Genomic DNA, 21,241 nt, shown 5'->3' with positions numbered 1-21,241 from the left:
AACCAACAAATTCAGCTGAACTGCACCAATTTTGTCAAGAGGAGTGGTCGAAAATTCAAGCAGAAGCTTGTGGATGGCTACCAAAAGCGCCTTATTGCAGTGAAACTTGCCAAGGGACATGTAACCAAATATTAACATTGCTGCATGTATACTTTTGACCCAGCAGATTTGCTCACATTTTCAGTAGACCCATAATAAATTCATAAAATAACCAAACTTCATGAATGTGTTTTGAGACCAACAAGTATGTGCTCCAATTACTCTATCACAAAAAAATAAGAGTTGTAGAAATTATTTGGAACTCAAGACAGCCATGACATTATGTCCTTTACACGTGTACGTAAACTTTTGACCATGACTGTATTCAGAAGAACCTTGCTTTAGGACCCAGTTAGTCTCACCCGCTGCCCTTTATCATCTCATGAGCACAGTTGAACATGCCCACCAGAGCCTTCTTCTCATCAATGCGAGCGAGGGTGAGGATGACAGAGGCATACGTGACGATCAGGTCCAAGTAGCTCTTGGTGAAGTCAAAGTTTACAGCCTAAAATCCACAATTCAACTCATTTTAAAAGGACTTATTTGTAATACCGAGCAATAACTCGTACTTACAATATCAAAGAAGCACTGGCAGGCGTCTATGGTGTTCAGCAACTCATAGACGTGGTCCTGCAGCAGATAGAAAGGACTTCAATAAAATGTGAATCAACAGTCACACAAATTATTTAATACCTGTAAAAAAAAAAAGCTTAAATTAACCATCATGATGATTACTGTTATAGACTATCTCATGAATACAGACGATACCTCTACCTGGACGCAATCTCCATACGGGTGAAAGTGTAAAAATGGGCACCAAATATCATATTTGGGGGAACATCAGCTATTTTCCAAGTCAGGATATGATCCACTCTATATGCAAATGTAAAACTGGATAAAGATTAGATGGGAGGCAGGAGAGAGAGGGTGGAAATCGGTTTATTTATGCTTTTGTAAAAAAAAAAAGTAATTATGAAGTATATAATTTGGTGGATGTAAAAGAGAAAAGTAGCAAAATATAAGCAGAGGACAACTACGAGAGCAAGCAAAAACGACGTTTGAAACACGTGTATGCTTGCTCAATTGTGAACACTTTAATATATTTGTAAGATTGTGGTGTTTCCAAGATATATACAGTCGTGGTCAAAAGTTGACATACACTTGTAAAGAACATAATGTCAAGGCTTTTTCATTGTCCCATTTACTCTCTGTAAAGCACCAGTTCCATTGGCAGCAGCCCAGAGCATAATACTACCACCACCATGCTTGACGGTAGGATTTGGTGTTCCTGGGATTAAAGGCCTCGCCTTTCCTCCTCCGAACATATTGCTGGGTATTGTGGCCAAACAGCTCAATTTTTGTTTCATCTGACCACAGAACTTTCCTCCAGAAGGTCTTATCTTTGTCCATGTGATGTCAGATGAAACAAAAATTGAGCTGTTCGGCCATAATACCCAGCAATATGTTTGGAGGAGAAAAGGTTTAGCTGAACTGCACCAATTTTGTCAAGAGGAGTGGTCAAAAATGCAACCAGAAGCTTGTGGATGGCTACCAAAAGCGCCGTATTGCAGTGAAACTTGCCAAGGGACATGTAAGCAAATATTAACATTGCTGTATGTATACTTTTGACCCAGCACATTTGCTCACATTTTCAGTAGACCCATAATAAACTCATAAAAGAACCAAACTTCATTAATGTTTATTTGTGACCAACAAGTATGTGCTCCAATCACTCTGTCACAAAAAAATAAGAGTTGTAGAAATGATTGGAAACTCAAGACAGCCATGACATTATGTTCTTTACAAGTGTATGTCAACTTTTGACCACGACTGTATGCTGCTGAACATAGTGTCTGAAATTATTTATCCTGATTTTTTTTAATCTTTGTTTAAAGGGAACCTTTGTCTTTTTTTTTGCCTTTTCTGACATAGAAAAGTTATTACAATGTTGGATAATTGTGTGAAAGGGGACTTAGTATGCACAACCAACTGTTCTTACCTATTGGTACCTGTTTTGTGTAGTTTAGATCTGCATTAGTCTTAAAAATGTGAAATCAAACCATGGAGTCAGAGCAGAGACATTTATCATCGGACATCGGGCGAACAGATCCACTGAGGATTCCATCACTGTGGCTCTCCACTTTGCTCTACACCACCTGGAGCAACAGCAGAGGTATGTCCGGATGCTCTTTGTGGATTACAGTTCTGCCTTTAATACCATAATACCAGACATCCTCATTACAAAACTGGTTACTCTCATCCTCCCGCCCTCACTTGTGTCTGGATTAAGGACTGTCTTTCCAACCTGCCCCAGACTGTGCGACTCAGCCCCCTCCTCTCCTCCACCCGCACGTTGAATACCGGCTCCCCACAGGGCTGTGTGCTGAGCCCCCTTCTGTACTGCACTTACACCTACGACTGCAGTCCGACCCACAACAACAACCTCAGTTAAATTTGCGGAAGACACTACGGTGGTCGGACTCATCTCAAAGGGGGACGAGGCAGCCTACAGAGAGGAGGTCCGGAAGTTGGCAGACTGGTGCTCAGAGAACAACCTTGCTCTGAACACCAAGAAAACCAAGGACTTCAGGAAACACAGCACTGACCTAGGTGTGGAGAGGGTCCACACCTTCCGATCTCTTGGCGTCCTTATCTCTGACAACATCTCCTGGTCAGATAACACTACTGCCATCACTAAGAAGGCTCAGCAGCGGCTGCACTTCCTCAGAGTCCTCAAGAAGTACAACCTGGACTCCAACCTGCTGCTGACCTTCTACCGCTCATCCATTGAGAGCCTGCTGACATACTGCATCACAGCATGGTACGGCAGCTGCACCGTTGCAGACAGGGAGAGGCTACAGAGAGTGGTAAAGGCAGCACAGCGGATCATCGGCTGCCTTCTCCCCTACCTGACAGACATTTACACCTCCCGCTGCCTCAGCAGAGCTACCAACATTATCAAGGACAGCTCCCACCCTGGCTTTGATCTGTTGGACCTGCTGCCCTCAGGAAGGCGCGACAGGGTCATCAGGTCTAAGACAAACAGACTCAAGAACAGTTTTTTCCCTAAAGCCATAACCACGGTGAACTCTAACAGGCACTGATTTTATAGTTTAGCACCTCTCTGTGTGCAATTTTTACTTTCCACCCACAGTCTGAATGCTTCAGTATATAAGTATATAGTATAATATTTAAACAACACATTCAGAACATTCGTTCTCAGGACTGGACTGTGCACCTTACCTCCTTTTGCACTATTTTTATTTTCTTTCCTTCCTATGTTTTGCATATTTGTAGACTGTCGCACTGATACTGGAGTTGCTTTTAATCTCATTGTACCTGTGTATTGTGACAATAAAAGGCATTATGTTCTATTCTACTCAATCTTGCCTTCCTTTATGCTTTGCCCGCATTTGTACTTTCTCTTTTAATGCCTTCTAGTGTTATAAAGCTATAGATTTACATGCTAGGTGCCATTATGTCTGTCTTCCTATTTGAAATTTCTTGAATTATACAAAACCCAAAACCAGTGAAGTTGGCATGTTGTGTATATGGTAAATAAAAACAGAATAGATATGGAGGTAGAAAATTGATTAGAAAAGACAGATTTAAAAATATATATATATATATATATATATTTAAAAAAACAACAACAAAAAAAAAAATTTTTTTTAATCAAAACAACTTTTTTTTTTTATCTTGGGACTTCCTGTGGGCCAGATTTTGGACGCGGACACAAAGGACAGATTTTAAAAAAAATTTAAAAAATAAATAAATAAAAATATATACATATATATATTTTTATTTATTTATTTATTTATTTTGTTACTTGGGACACTGGTGGGCCCGATCCGTTTCGGGACCCCTGCCATAAATCATAGGCACTGGCCTCTCCATTAAGTGTAATTTCTGTGAAAGTACAATGTTTGTCTTTTAGATTTGTATTTATTATTTATAAATGCATTTTAACCTCTTTATTTTTTTCGTTTTATTTAAAAATCTTTCACACTCATTTTCTTCCTTTTACATTCATCGCTGAAAAAGTTATTTATGATTACACATTCTGTATCTTGAGTATCAATAGACTTAGACTTAGACTTACTTTTATTGTCATTCAAATTTGAACTTTACAGTACAGATAAGAACGACTTTTAGTTGCATTAGCTCGTTGTAGTGCAGGATAAAAGAACAATAAGGTGCAGATATAAATAAATATAAATATATTGCACTTTTGCATATGCATCCACGTTCATGGATGTATGTTATATTGTCTTTATATTCCACCGAGTTAATCCGTTTTTGGGGGGAATTGAGGGGATTATTATGATGTGTTCAAGAGTACAAAAATGTGTACTAATGTGAACAAATTGCTGACACACAGAGATGGGAGAAAATTCAATTCTACTTCTTCCTACTCCTTTTAGGACACGTTAAATTGTGCAAACACCTGATGCCTCTTAATGTAAAGTCTTATGCATGTTTGTACCATTTTTTCTGACCATGAAGAAAAAAGTAGAATTACCCTGAACTCGATAACGTCCAGAAAAGAGTCGTAGTAGCTGGTCGTGGCCTCCATCACTGCAGACTTTTGCTTTTGGATGCTGCTCAGGTTTTGCTAGAATGAGTCAAAGCAATTTGTGATTGGTAATGATGTTGTTTGGATGGATAAACCAGCTTTCCAAATAACATAGAAAAAATCTAAATACTTACGATGTTTCCTCGGAAATCAATGTTTGGGAACTTTTTGTTGATATATTTGATGGCAGGCTCCATTGATTTTTCTGTAAGGATGGCTGGCCGGAGCTTGACGTCTGCACACAACTGCAACAAAGAATTTGCCAATTTTCAGATGAAAACTGTTTAACTGCTAACAGTTGTGTTGCGGATGGATTTTTTTTTATTAGGGCAAAGAAAAAAAGCACCCGGTTTGGTCAGTAACCCAGCTCACTTCAGGTACACCCTAAACTGGTTGCCAATCAGAGGTCAAATTAGAGTTGTGCCAAAAAGTTCAGTGTTTCTAAACCATAGGGCTATTGTTGGGCCACCAGCGCCATCTAGAGGGCCATGTCTTTATCACTCATACACTATATGGCCACCTGTCTTGCTTGGTATACTTGCTCACCCCGGTATAAACTATTTGCTTGCCTAACAGAATTTATATTGCGACATCCAGTGGACACATTTAGAAAAACAGTTACTTTAATTTAAAAAATGCATGCAAATTCAACCAATCCCTGCAAATTATGTGCAGCCTCGCAAGTTTGTGCAACATTCCCGCACATGTTGGCCTACCAGCGTAATTTCTGCCAGTGGAATTTGTCTTTAAATGTACGTTTTGTAACAATATGATAACTCTTTATTGATCAGAATAGCGCAATATGCAATTTGTTATTCTTACAGCCAGGTTGTCACATCACGTGACAACCTCTGAGGAAGGCAAAAGTCAGGTAAGGAATTAATCACACAGGTCTGGCTATAAGAATAACAAATTGCATCATTATTTGAAGACCTAATTAACCTATTTTGATTATTAATAGCACAATAGTCTTTCTCCTGCACAGCTCTAACCTACTTCCTGTTCCTGTCTACAGCACTAAGCCTTTTGGGTAATGTTGGTTATAAAGATGTACTTCCCAGTATACATGTATATGTATACATCTACATGTACATGTATATATATTAGTCGAGGTTTCTGTGGTTTATCCGTTATACAGTGCTCAATACCGAGGTAAAGCAAAATATACGTTAAATCAGGAAAAAACACAGAGGCTATTTGATCCCTACAAGCCTGTTTTGCAGGTTTCCCTGAGCAGGAAACAGGCTTGTAAGGAGGAAATAGCCTCTGTGTTTGTTTCCTGGCTTAACGTATATATATATATATATATATATATATATATATATATATATATATATATATATATATATATATATATATATATATATATATATATATATATATATATATATATATATACGTTAGGTCAGGGGATTTTATGACGGGAAACTTGCGAAACAGTTTTGCAGGTTTTCCTGAGCAGGAAACAGGCTTGTAGGGATGAAATAGGCGCTTTGTTTTTTCCTGACCTAACGTATATTCCGCTCTACCCCGGTATTGAGCACTGTATAACCAATAAACCATAAGAACCTCAACTATATATATATATATATATATATATATATATATATATATATATATATATATATATATATATATATATATATATATATATATATATATATATATATATATATATATATATATATATATATATATATATGTTAGGTCAGGAAAAAACGCAGAGGCTATTTCATTCCTACAAGCCTGTTTCCTGCTCAGGAAAACCTGTGAAACAGGCTTGTAGGGATGAAATAGCCTCTGTGTTTTTTCCTGACCGAATGTGTGTATGTATGTATGTATGTATGTATGTATGTATATGTATATATAAATATATATATATATATATATATATATATATATATATATATATATATATATATATATATATATATATATATATATATATATATATATATATATATATATATATATATATATATATATATAGATATGTATATATATATATATATATATATATATATATACACTACCGTTCAAAAGTTTGGGGTCACATTGAAATGTCCTTATTTTTTAAGGAAAAGCACTGTACTTTTCAATGAAGATAACTTTAAACTAGTCTTAACTTTAAAGAAATACACTCTATACATTGCTAATGTGGTAAATGACTATTCTAGCTGCAAATGTCTGGTTTTTGGTGCAATATCTACATAGGTGTGTAGAGGCCCATTTCCAGCAACTATCACTCCAGTGTTCTAATTGGAGTGTTTGCTCATTGGCTCAGAAGGCAAATTGATGATTAGAAAACCCTTGTGAAATCATGTTCACACATCTGAAAACAGTTTAGCTCCTTACAGACGCTACAAAACTGACCATCCTTTGAGCAGATTGAGTTTCTGGAGCATCACATTTGTGGGGTCAATTAAACGCTGAAAATGGCCAGAAAAAGAGAACTTTCAACTGAAACTCGACAGTCTATTCTTGTTCTTAGAAATGAAGGCTATTCCACAAAATTGTTTGGGTGACCCCAAACTTTTGAACGGTAGTGTATATATATATATATATATATATATATATATATATATATATATATATATATATATATATATATATATATATATATATATATATATATATATATATATATATATATATATATATATATATATATATATATATATATATATATATATATATCTGTTTAACCTATATTTATCCATGGTAAGACAATTAATAACAGAGTTTTGTTTGCAATGTTGACAAGCAAAGGAGCAGTAGAGCAGTTGAAGTATGATGATGATGATCTCTCATCATCTTTCATTTACCAACAAAAATTAGCGCTATAGATGGCTCTCAACACTTCACACATGCTCTTAAATAGCGGGGGTAAATGTGTTGGAACATAAATAAAATGTTTAAGATGGACAAAAAAATTTCGAGCATTAAACACACACGGAGAATGTCTGCAACTTGTGGACGACAACAAACAGCAGAGAACAAAATAGCCCTTAGTAGTGTTTCTTTCCATTATTATAATTATTAGTAATATGAGATACAACAAAGTAAAATAATTTGACAATGAGTTTGTGCTTTTTCAAACTCAAGTTCTGCTTAGGGCCCCTATTTGATTATGATGACCGCACTTCTACTGTGTCATGCCAGACACAAAGGTGTGGTGCTGCTCATACCAAATGCATTTTGATCATTTTTTAAGTTTGAGCCAACCGCAACTCGTGTTGACTAACATAAACCCGCTTCCTGGTTGCACTTCCTCATTTTTTGAGTACAACTATCAGACAGGAAGTGCAATATACACAAAAAGCACAGGCACTCCGTTGTACTTCTCTTGACTGAAATGATCCCCAAAACCACGTAGTCCGTGGGCTTTCAGTCCATAAATCATATACATAATATATTATATCCATATTTAGGTGCACAATTGAAGCGTTATGCAGGTAATAATATGTTTATAAGTCATGTTTTAAGCAGACAGTACAGCATGAGGGCCTATGAAGATGCTTCCCTCACCTTCTTGATGTAGTTCATGCGTATCAACACGCCGGTCCCTCTCTCGTTCAGGATGCTGAGTTTTTCCGCCAGTTTCTGATTGTACTCCATGGTGCCGTCACCTGTCCCTCCGTGTGAGCCCGGGCCTCCTGGTACTGAGGAAACTGAACCCCCGGAAACGAGTGCGCCCGAGGCCTCCTTCCTGCCTGGGTCACATGAGGTCGTGGTCATGGTAGGTGGAGTTTGGTCTTAAAAGGGGTTTTGTTGGAGATGGAAGTATTTATAAACTTTAGTTCCACTACACTATCACCACTATGATTTACTGCTATTTCAGAAGATGCAATGTTTCTTTTTTTTGTATCTTTTTTGTAAAATTGTACTATTTCACATGTTTTTTTATATCCATTTTTATTTACAAAGCATCAGACATGAATGCAAAATATTTAGTTTTAGACGTTTAACCTAAAAGCTGACTTGTTTGTCCTTACAGTAAATTCTTACTGGCCATCATTTGTGTTGTGTTACTCTTCATTTTTCATGTTAAATAAAACAATGGTAATGTCCAATTACTTAACAGATGTTGCCATATGCTGGCAGCTGTTCAACAATACCAAAACAAGACATATAATTGTATATTAACATATTGTGTATAGTATATATACAATATATAATATAATATAAGAATATATCAGTATATATGATATACTGTATATGTAATATGTAAATATTACATATATGTTATATTTACGTTAGGTCAGGAAAAAACAGAGGCTATATCATCCCCACAAGCCTGTTTCGCAGGTTTCCCTGAGCAGGAAACAGGCTTGTAGGGATGAAATAGCCTCTGTGTTTTTTCCTGACCAAACGTATATATATATATATATATATATATATATATATATATATATATATATATATATATATATATATATATATATATATATATATATATATATATATATATATATATATATATATATATTAAGTAACACTTTAGTATGCGGAACATATTTATTAATTAGTTGCTTATTAACATGCAAATTAGTAACACATTGGCTCTTTATTAGTCATTATTAAGTACTTATTAGTGCCTTATTATGCATGGTCTTCCCTCAATAACCTCAGAATTATTGCTTATTAGTAACCCTAACCCTAACCCTAACTCGTATATGTTCCCCTAGTGTCCAAATAACTCTAAATTAAGTCTGTGTTACTTAGAATATGTTCCCCATACTAAAGTGTTACCATATTTTATTATTTGTTATATTTATATTGCTACTGTGGTACATTTTTAGTCTACTTTATAACTTTTGTTTCCGCCCTCTTTTTGTGGCCTGTGTGCATTATCCTTTCCATTCTTACCCTTTCCATCCTTTGTAACTGAGCTACTGTGTGGAACAATTTCCCTTGTGGATCAGTAAAGTGTGTCTCAGTCTAAGTCTATAAGTCCTTCATTTTTCAAAGGGCATAACATTATTTTTGGATTATTTTATTTTCCGCTATTTCAGATAACAAACACATTTTTTTTCAACACTTTCAAGGGTCTTTTGATCAATTGATGTCACAGTTTTCAATTAGTATAAATTAGTATTACTGATTTAAACATGCAACATTATCTGATTAAAATGCATTCAAAAGGGTAACAAAAAAACAACAACATAATTTGATGTTTTTGTTTAGAGCTGAAGCTTATCAAGAAATTTGAGCAAAAGTAAAAAAAAAGAAAATCCAAAAGGTTTTTACGCCCTTCAAAAACTTGAAAGTTAATGGCATTTTAGGGAGGACATTTTTCTATTCTTCACAATCCTTACGTGAGACAAGAACACATTTATTGTTCTTTTTTTGTGCATTCTAACTCGTAAATAAATATTAGCAAAAGTCAGCTAACAATGGAGCCAATGTGACTCTATTCCGCCTATAAAGCTTCCACCAACATTTTATATACTTACACTGTAAGTATATACAGTCGTGGTCAAAAGTTTACATTCACTTGTAAAGAACATAATGTCATGGCTGTCTTGAGTTTCCAATAATTTCTACAACTCTTATTTTTTTGTGATAGAGTGATTGGAGCACATACTTGTTGGTCACAAAAAACATTCATGAAGTTTGGTTCTTTTATGAATTTATTATGGGTCTACTGAAAATGTGAGCAAATCTGCTGGGCCAAAAGTATACATACAGCAATGTTAATCACATGGACAAAGATAAGACCTTCTAGAGGAAAGTTCTGTGGTCAGATGAAACAGAAATTGAGCTGTTTGGCCACAATACCCAGCAATATGTTTAGAGGAGAAAAGGTGAGGCGTTTAATCCCAGGAACACCATGCCTACCGTCAAGCATGGTGGCGGTAGTATTATGCTCTGGGCCTGTTTTGCTGCCAATGGAACTGGTGCTTTAAATGGGACAATGAAAAAGGAAGATTACCTCCAAATTCTTCAGTAAAACCTAAAATCATCAGCCCGGAGGTTGGGTCTTGGGCACAGTTGGGTGTTCCAACAGGACAATGACCCCAAACACACGTCAAAAGTGGTAAAGGAATGGCTAAATTAGGCTAGAATTAAAGTTTTAGAATGGCTTTCCCAAAGTCCTGACTTAAACGTGTGGACAATGCTGAAGAAACAAGTCCATGTCAGAAAACCAACACATTTAGCTGAACTGCACCAATTGTGTCAAGAGGAGTGGTCAAAAATTCAAGCAGAAGCTTGTGGATGGCTACCAAAAGTGCCTTATTGCAGTGAAACTTGCCAAGGGACATGTAAGCAAATATTAACATTGCTGTATGTATACTTTTGACCCAGCAGATTTGCTCACATTTTCAGAAGACCCATAATAAATTCATAAAATAACCAAACTTCATGATTTTTTTTTTGTGACCAACAAGTATGTGATGCAATCACTCTATCACAAAAAAATAAGAGTTGTAGAAATTATTGGAAACTCAAGACAGCCATGACATTATATTCTTTACAAGTGTATGTAAACTTTTGTTCATGACTGTATGTAATGTAGTGGCAGGCACATTTATAATAATATATACCTTCTACAAATTTAATAAATTTAAGCATACGTCGCCGTATTTATTTCACAGACACAAAAAGTTTGCGTTTCCCTTCAACAACAAATATCAAGGGCCGGATTGACTAAGATCAAAACACCACGCGGTAAACAGTGTGTGCAAACTAAAAAAATAGAGAATACTATTTGTGGGCGTGTTGCTCGCGATTTACCAAGACTGTGTGTGCAATTGAAAGTGGTGCAGACCGCCTTATTTAAATGAGGATTTTGCGTGCACTATACGGAACATCACCACGTAAAAACCCTCGTTTACTGCACACTCATGTTGTCGTGCTCCTATGTTAGAGGGAAAATAATCCCTCCTTTTTGGCGAAATAAGAATGTCTATAAAAGTGGCCTTCATTCTGCACAAGGACATAAACACTTGTGTTTTTATCTGTGCACTCACACACATATATTATTATTAATGATGTCAGAAGGTACCAGTTTGTGGGGTGAGTGATTAAAGACAAAGCTAAATTAAGTTTTACTTCCAGCTTTACATCACGAAGGAGGACAAAAGTCGATGAAGAAGGAAGCCCTCCTTCGCTCTACTCACCTACTCAGTGGCCTAGTGGTTAGAGTGTCCGCCCTGAGATGGGTAGGATCGTGAGTTCAAACCCCGGCCGAGTCATACCAAAGACTATAAAAATGGGAGCCATTACCTCCCTGCTTGGCACTTAGCATCAAGGGTTGGAATTGGTGGTTAACTCGCCAAAAATGATCCCTGGGCGTGGCCACCGCTGCTGCTCACTGCTCCCCTCACCTCCCAGGGGGTGAACAAGGGGATGGGTCAAATGCAGAAGACAATCATTGGTACTTTAACTTTAACTTTTAACTCTCTCTCCAGGCCTGGTATCGCTGCTGTTTGTACTTAGTCCTGTTTTTGTATAATTAATTGTTAGACTTCAGTTCTAGTCACCCCTCTTCATTTTAGACAGCCTTAGAATAAAAGGCTCTGGCAGGACTAATAGTCTACCTGTGGTGCCTGCCATGCTCATCATCGACGGTCACTCGGACGAGTATGACGATCCTCCTGGTAGGGGTGTACCCCTTTATGGAGGATGCCTGTGCGTGACTTTGTTTTACGTGGGGAGACTGGTGCACAGACAGTCACCACACGATCCTTGACAGAATCGGGTCAGGGTCCAGTGGCATGGAGTCCAAGACGACTGGGGACCCTTTTCTGCTGCAGCCTTCTTCCGCCATCGCAGCCGTTGTGGTAGTTCTTAAATCTACCGTCTTCCGCCTGCTCCGCCGTTGAGGTCTTCATCGTATCCCTGGCTAGGGGGCAGTCAGGTACTAGGCCTTTGCCAAGGGCCACCTGGGGTAACAGTAGTAAGGGGTTAACCTCCTAGTGCGCCAAGACCGCCATAGAAGAGCCTCCACTGCCGGATGCACTTTAACCCTTGTATTATGTTAAGGGTCAATTTGACCCATTTCAGTTTTTGTGTTGATCAGAGTACTGGTTATCCTTTCTTTTTCTTGCTGAAATTTGGTGACTTTTCCTTATCTAGGGTCTTGAACTGGTGTGTAAAATCTGGACACTTTGATGTGTAGTGGAATGTCTGTCTAGAGTTGTATACAAAGATGATGTTGCGGTTCATTTTGACCCAGAAGCTTTGATGAGGGTTAACAGCTGTTCAGATCCAAAATAAACATGTCTCTATGATGTACTTTTTACTTTGATGTACAATTGTTTGTAGTTTGATTGCCTCTGAGACCCAGAGCCAGGTGTGTGAAGAGAGGGAACTTTCTCACACTTGTCCTTGTCACTGTTCTCATGTCATCTCTTTGACAAACTCACCAAAAATGAGTTCCACAATGATGACATCTGAGGCTTTATCACTGATTTTTAACTGGGATAGTGATGTAGAGGAAGAGATTTCAGAAACAGACGATTTTTCAGAGACAGAGGACAATGTTATTACTGATCCAGATTGTCAATTTTCCTACGATGAGGAGGATTCAGAGGACGAGTCTGCCGTTGTTCCTCCAACAGATGAAAACCAAGGAATGCAGCAATCATCATCCACAGAGGGGACATGGGCATCTAAGGACGGTAATATAAAATGGTCAACATCACCACACCCAAGCCGAGGCAGACTATCATCTTCCAATGTGATAAAAATGACTCCCGGTCCTACAAGATTTGCTGTCTCACGAGTTGATGAGATTCAATCAGCATTTCAGCTCTTCATATCCCCACCAATAGAGAGGATTATACTGGAAATGACCAACTTGGAGGGGAGACGTGTGTTTCAAGAGAAATGGAAGCCACTGGATCAGACTGACTTGCATGCTTACATTGGAGTTCTGTTATTAGTTGGAGTGTACAGGTCAAAGGGAGAAGCCACTGCAAGTCTATGGAATGAAGAGAATGGAAGACCAATCTTTCGTGCAACAATGTCTCTGGAGACATTCCACATGATGTCTTGTGTGATCCGCTTTGACAACCGCGACACCAGAGCTGGTCGACGTGAAAGAGACAAACTAGCTGCGATCAGAGATGTGTGGGATAAATGGGTTGAAAATGTACATTTGTTGTACAATCTTGGTCCCCATGTTACTGTAGATGAGCGCCTTGTTCCATTCAGGGGGCGCTGTCCTTTCCGACAGTACATGCCCAACAAGCCCGCCAAGTATGGCATCAAAATATGGGCAGCCTGTGATGCAAAATCCAGATATGCATGGAATATGCAAGTATACACTGGAAAGCTACCTGGAGGAACATCTGAGAAGAATCAGGGGATGTGTGTGGTGCTGGAAATGAGTGAAGGGCTGCAAGGTCATAACATCACATGTGACAATTTCTTTACATCCTACCGCCTTGGAGATGAACTTCAGAAGAGAAAGCTGACCATGTTGGGAACAGTCAGAAGAAATAAGCCAGAACTTCCCACCGAAATTCTGAAGATGCAGGGCAGACCTCTGCATTCCTCAATATTTGCTTTCAATGAGAAAGCAACAGTTGTTTCATACTGCCCAAAGAGAAACAAGAATGTTCTTGTAATGAGTACAACGCACACAGATGCATCTCTGAGCACAAGAGAAGACATGAAGCCACAAATGATCCTGGATTATAACTCCACCAAAGGAGGAGTTGACAATCTGGACAAAGTCACAGCAACATACAGCTGCCAGCGCAAGACAGCCGATAGGACAGTAAAACAAGTACCTCTTGTGTGAAATGCAAGAATTACATCTGCAGAAAGCACACAGTAACATTCTGTCCATCATGTGGAGAGCATTAGAAATGTTGAAGAAAATTTGGAGAACATTGAAAATGTTGAAGTTCGCTGGGATGAAGTTAAAGTTGAAGTTACAATATTTCTTAAATATAGTGTTGGAATTAAAAATGTATTGTATGTCACTTTTCTAAATGTTTATATAACCTAAAATAAAGTTGTTATTGGTTTAACCTGTTTTCTTGACTGTTTTGAGTGCATTTACACAGTACGGGTCAAAATGACCCGCAACATAATCAATGTCATTTTTTTTCAACATGATACAAGGGTTAACGTCATGCCCAGGACAAATGCCATGCTATGCCATGTACTACTTTTTATGAGCATTTTAGACGCAGTCTCACATTGCATCTTTTTTTGTTTGTTTGTTTTTGTCCTGTCCAGCTTCTCAGGCAAATCATATAGTAGATGTAGATGCCCATATCGGCTGTTCAGATGTACTTTACAAAAGAGAAGGGTAGGATACTTCTCTTGTTGCCTTATTTGTATTTGACTTAATTAAATGTATTTATATTATCATTTGGTGCAGCCGGGCCGCAGCAGGAGGGGATAGAAAGAGAAAAAAAGGAAGACAGAGGGGGGAATTGTGGGGACAAGAGGGGGATTAGACAGAGAGACAAAAACAACAACAGCAAACACAACAACAACAACAACAATAGAGCAACATCAGCAAATACGACATGTACAAATTTGATGGTAAAAGTAATAGCAAATAAGTTTTTTTTTGTTTTTTTTTACCGTGCTCATTGGAGGAAGGCTGCACTACGGTCAAGATGCAAACAAATTCATACTTAAAGATTATTTTTTTATGTAATAAATATTTCAATTACATATATTCTATGTGAAAAAAATGAACATCGTTAAAAATACTAAAGGAAACCAAAACGCACCAATTGAATTAATTGTAATCAGCCCCGTATGTCCTTTCGCAGCTATAAAATTATAAAATGATGTTGCTGAAAAGACGACATGTGTAGTCATTTTTACGTCTGACCGTCCAAAATGTTGACACAAACTACACACGCAGGACTCCCGTCCGTGCATCCAAGGTTTCTCATTGTCATTCTCATTGACATCCCACTGGGTAGAGTTTTTCCTTGCCCTGATGTGGGATCTGAACCGAGGATGTCGTTGTGGCTTGTGCAGTCCTTTGAGGCACTTGTGATTTAGGGCTATATAAATAAATATTGATTGAATAAACATTGAACATAATAAAATAGTCACTCGCTGTACAATGTCTGCTCTCACTGGGATGCCGACTGATGGAGTATGTATATCTTCCCGTTGAGATAAAGAAAATAATCATAATTATCATTGAGGGTTTTGTTTGGTTTAGTTTATTAAGGATCCCCATTAGTCTACACCGCAGTGGAGACTATTCTTCCCGGGGTCCAGGCAAAAAGCATCACACAATCACAAAACAAAAGATTACAATTAGAGATGTCCGATAATACCGATAAATGCTTTAAAATGTAATATCGGAAATTATCGGTATTGTTTTTTTTATTATCGGTATCGTTTTTATTTTTTTTATTTTTTTTATTAAATCAACATAAAAAACACAAGATACACTTACAATTAGTGCACCAACCCAAAAAAAAACCCTCCCCCATTTACACTCATTCACACTCATTCACACAAAAGGGTTGTTTCTTTCTGTTATTAATATTCTGGTTCCTACATTAAATATCAATGTATATCAATACAGTGTGCAAGGGATACAGTCCGTAAGCACACATGATTGTGCGTGCTGCTGTTCCACTAATAGTACTAACCTTTAACAGTTAATTTTACTCATTTTCATTAATTACTAGTTTCTATGTAACTGTTTTTATATTGTTTTACTTTCTTTTTTATTCAAGAAAATGTTTTTAGTTTATTTATCTTATTTAATTGTATTATTTTTTTTAAAAAGGACCTTATCTTCACCATACCTGGTTGTCCAAATTAGGCATAATAATGTGTTAATTCCACGACTGTATATATCAGTATCGGTTGATATCGGTATCGGTTGATATCAGTATCGGTAATTAAAGAGTTGGACAATATCGGATATCGTCAAAAAGCCATTATCGGACATCCCTAATTACAATACAGTACAACATGATCAATAATAACATTTGGTAATACAAAAATAGCAACAACAAAAAAACAAAAAAACAACAACTTGGAGTTTACATAATAATGGTCATACCAAAGATAAAAAAAGAGCAATGTAAATATATATATATATATTTATATATATATATATACATTTTTTATTTTTTTATTTATTTTAAATAGAACAAAGTACCAATGGCCTACAATATACACTTTAGTGTACCAAAGACAAGGGTTAAAAACTGGTGGCTACATGAGCATATTTTTGTGTCTTTCTCGCCATCTCGCGGTTTTTGGCAACAACCTTCGACTATCCAGGTGAGATGCATAAATTATTGTATAACCTGGAATTAACTTTCACCAACTTAGCGGCGACGCAGCAGCTCAGTATGTCAATATAGCAGCGTAAGCCAGTTAGCGCTCTGTGGTCACGGTGCGGCTAAAAATAGTTGCTCAGCCTTAGCGCTAATAATAAAAATATCGCTAGTGCCTAGTTAATATTCAGGTATGCATAAAAAAAGAAAAACATGATGTGGAAGAAGGCGTGGCCTGCGGACCTGCAGCGAAGCGGGGTGTGCCAGGACCGGCTTCGAGATCAGCGACAGGTGTGTAAAAGGCCCACCTGGGCCTGGTTATATAATCACCTTTAGCTCTGTTAAAAGGCAGCAACCGGGAGGAGAGAGGTGTGGGAGCTAGAGTAAGAGCGAGAGCGAGCCTGAGACGAACAGAAGACAATTGCTGGAAAGCAAGAGACAGACTTATTGCAAAACAAAACTGTATTCTGAACCTGAACCGGGCTATCATGTCAGTGCTTGGTGGTCCGAAGAACCCCCTGGAGGGCAACCTCCACACATGATTTTTTTTCCCTCTTATGTAGGGATTGTGAATGATGGACACAGTTCCAAAAAAAAAGTGCAGTTCCCTTTTAAGGACTTTTATGTATGTTATAATTCAAATCAAATGTGCCCGCAACACCCCACAATAAATGATCCCTGCATTATGTTGTGTGTTTATGTGCCACTTTACCTTTACATATTAATATTGATTATACAAATAAAGAGTAATGAGTGAAATACTAAATCATGTTAAAAAAAAAACATTACACTTGTCTTGCCACTAGAGGGCAGAACTCACCAATGTATCTAAAGTTGTGCTGCAGCACCAACATCTGGGGAATAAACTGTGATCTACTAAATGTCTTTTTGACATTAACAAATGTATAGTTTATCATTTTACATCAAATGTAAAAAAAAATTCTGTTGTGGTTCTTTCTCAAACAAACATTATTACGTAATATTTGACAGACACAGTATATGCTGATAATGTTATGTGTGTATATGATTACACTATTTCTTAATATATTTATATTTATACATTGTAGGCTAGCAATGAAGGAAAGCATTTAGTTCCTGCTCTATTTTTTACCACATTGGGTTAGTTAGTGTGACTTGTCTTTGTCACATAAACGAGAAAGGTCACAGATATTTCAGCAGCTTTGTGTCACCTGTTTTTTTTTCTCCCTTTTAAACGCTTCTTTTGAATTCTTTTTTGAGCAGGTTGAAGGCGTAAATGTTTCTCCAGCTATACAAACATTGTCTGAGGAATATTGCCACTTGTTTCCACTATATTCTAGTACAGGGGTGTTAAATGTACAGCCCGAGGGCCGGATCAACCCCGCGAACAGGTTTTATCCGGCCCACGAGATGAGTTTGCCAAGTATAAAAATTAACCTGATTTTTTTTATGTAAGAAACTGCTTTTCTAAATGTGTCCACTAGATGTCACAATAGCAATTATTTTGTATATTTATAGATGATGTTATATATAAGCAAAATAAACCACATGATGTTAGTGCACCAGTCGAGGAAAATTATCAAACTACATAAATAACATACTTTAATTAGATTTTTCGATAATTTTTTATATCTTGATAGATTGAAAATTAACACCAATGATGAACATTATCACATAATTTATTCAGAAAATATAAATAATGACAAATAAAGTATGTATAGTATTAAACGCAACATGTAATTGTAAAAAAATAAAAAACAACAACATTATGATTTGTACAATTTCAGAATGTGCTTGTTCTATTTTAAAACAAAGAAAACAATCCGAAGTTGTCTTTATTTTTAAGTGATCGTGCCGTGGTTTTACCAGTCCGGCCCACTTGGGAGTAGATTTTTCTCCATGTGGCCCCTGAGCTAAAATGACTCTGACACCCCTGCTCTAGATAAAATAATAATAATAATATTAATAGATTTTATTTGAAAAAAGCACTTTATATTGAGTAAACAATCTCAAAGCGCTACAGTGTATTAAAAAAAATAAAAATAAAAATAAAAATAATAAATACATTAAAAAATAAAAATAAATAAACAAATAAATAGTCAAGGTTTTGCATGCTAATAACAGAAGAAAGTGTTCAGGAAGTGCTTCCAGACTCAGCTGGAGTCCAGATATCAGATAAAATGTGGAAATGTCAAATTAATTAAAGATAAACATACTGCACACTTTTGTTTTATGAGATTATTTGGCGAATTATTCTTTTAATTACTTCATTAAAGAGGAACTGTACTTTTTTTTTTTAAATGTCACCTATTATTCTCAATCCTTATGTAAGAAAATAACACGTTCTTCTTGTTTTATACCTCCTAAATTGTAAAATATGGCAAGTAGGAGGTGGCTAACAATGCAGCTAATGGGAGTACTCTATTGCGCCCGTAAAGCACTCTAAAAACATTTAAAAACCGCCAACAATACTCCATTTCCATGTCCTGACCTGAATATTAACCAAGTATTAGCGATACTGTTGATATTGATTGACAGTGTTATTGTTACCTACTCAGTGGCCTAGTGGTTAGAGTGTCCGCCCTGAGATCGGTAGGTTGTGAGTTCAAACCCCGGCCGAGTCATACCAAAGACTATAAAAATGGGACCCATTACCTCCCTGCTTGGCACTCAGCATCAAGGGTTGGAATTGGGGGTTAAATCACCAAAAATGATTCCTGGGCCCGGCACCGCTGCTGCCCACTGCTCCCCTCACCTCCCAGGGGGTGATCAAGGGTGATGGGTCAAATGCAGTGGACAAATTTCACCACACCTAGTGTGTGTGTGACAATCATTGGTACTTTATTATAAGCACTAACAGTTGGTGAGCTGCTGCATCGCCTCTGAGTTGGTGAAAGTTAATTGTAGATTATAAATCATGCCTCTCACCTGGATATGCGGCCACGCGCTTCACACCACAGAATGGTGTAAATGTGAATCTACCGCTTTGGTACAATCCTAATATCATTATTAATAAAACTGTGGTTAAATGGACAACATGGAAAGTCAGATGTATTATTAAACCTCATCATATTATTCATATAAACTCCTTTAAACTGTTCAATTAATTAGTTGCTCAATATGATATACACAGAAATATTTTTTTAGAATGATTCTCTTTAAAACACGCTGTAAAGAAATGCATATCCTCTGAAAGCAGATGGGTAAAGTGTCTTGCCCATGGACACAATGGCGTTGACTAGAATGGAGAAAGCAGGAATCGAACCTGGAACCCTCGAGTTGCTGGCAGGGCGGCTGTAGCAACCGAGCCACGCCACTGTTTAAAAGATTAGATATTTGCTTTGATAGTTAGGCCCAATAAGACCAAAAAAATGTGCTTTTCTAGAGGGGTCTGTGTTTGCATAGTCCTTAAAAAGTAGGTAATTGTGTCCTTAAATGTCACACACACATGGGTGGAATGGAAACACTCTCAGTCACACCAGTAAATGTGTCATGACCTGTCAGGAAACATTGGTCTTTTGTTTATAAATTCACCTTGTTTTTGCATTTATTTATGTTCTTGCACTAATTCCTTCCTTTTTTTTTCTACTTGCTGTTTGAGCGCTGAGCTACACCCTTGCCCCTGATTGGCAATCAGCAGACACACCTGTCACTGTTAGTCAATCAGAAGGCTCCTTATGCCACGCTGGTCCTTTGCTTCTGTTTGCTATGTGTGCACATGACCACTAGTGTGCTACAGTAGCTTATCTACAAATCCCAAAGCCAGTGAAGTTGGCGTAAATAAAAACAGAATACAATTGAATAGACTGCAAAGACATGATATGTGTTGTTCCAACTGAGACTCTAAATTGTTTTTTGCAAATACTCATTAAGTTAGAATTTACTGGCAGCAACACATTGTAAAAAAGTTGTCACAGGGGTATTTTTACCACTGTGTTGCATGGCCTTTCCTTTTAACAACACTCAGTAAACGTTTGGCAACTGAGGAGACAAATTTTTGAAGTGGAATTATTTCCCATTCTTGCTTGATGTACAGCTTAAGTTGTTCAACAGTCCGGGGGTCTCCGTTGTGGTATTTTAGGCTTCATATTGCGCCACACATTTTCAATGGGAGACAGGTCTGGACTACAGGCAGGCCGGTCTAGTACCCGCACTCTTTTACTATGAAGCCACGCTGTTGTAACACGTGGCTTGGCATTGTCTTGCTGAAATAAGCAGGGGCGTCCATGATAACGTTGCTTGGATGGCAACATATGTTGCTCCAAAACCTGTATGTACCTTTCAACATTAATGGTGCCTTCACAGATGTGTAAGTTACCCATGTCTTGGGCACTAATACACCCCCATACCATCACAGATGCTGGCTTTTGAACTTTGCGCCTAGAACAATCTGGATGGTTATTTTCCTCTTTGTTCTGGA

The 21,241-nt window shown here is 37.3% G+C and overlaps 2 protein-coding genes across 2 annotated transcripts in view; one reads left to right on the top strand and one right to left on the bottom strand.

Moving 5' to 3' along the window:
- nckap1l (NCK associated protein 1 like) overlaps nt 1–8,290 on the bottom strand; it is a 69,237-nt gene extending 60,947 nt beyond the window's left edge. Inside the window, exons 1-5 of the mRNA XM_062038093.1 lie at nt 8,144–8,290; nt 4,750–4,860; nt 4,562–4,654; nt 613–669; nt 402–544 (exon numbers count right to left, since the gene is read on the bottom strand). Of these exons, the coding sequence (XP_061894077.1) occupies nt 402–544; nt 613–669; nt 4,562–4,654; nt 4,750–4,860; nt 8,144–8,233 (494 nt within the window). The 5' untranslated portion in view covers nt 8,234–8,290. The remainder of the gene's footprint in view (nt 1–401; nt 545–612; nt 670–4,561; nt 4,655–4,749; nt 4,861–8,143) is intronic.
- A 4,714-nt stretch (nt 8,291–13,004) lies between these two features.
- On the top strand, nt 13,005–14,369 carry LOC133643125 (piggyBac transposable element-derived protein 4-like). The gene has a single exon (XM_062037535.1). It carries the CDS (start codon nt 13,005–13,007, stop codon nt 14,367–14,369), a length of 1,365 nt encoding a protein of 454 aa, XP_061893519.1.
- Nucleotides 14,370–21,241: the final 6,872 nt, after the last annotated feature.

This window comes from Entelurus aequoreus, linkage group LG26 (genome assembly GCF_033978785.1).
Source record: "Entelurus aequoreus isolate RoL-2023_Sb linkage group LG26, RoL_Eaeq_v1.1, whole genome shotgun sequence".
NCBI classification, from domain to species: domain Eukaryota; kingdom Metazoa; phylum Chordata; class Actinopteri; order Syngnathiformes; family Syngnathidae; genus Entelurus; species Entelurus aequoreus.
Note: the sequence above shows the minus strand (reverse complement) of the source record. Positions and strands in the feature narration are given on the sequence as shown.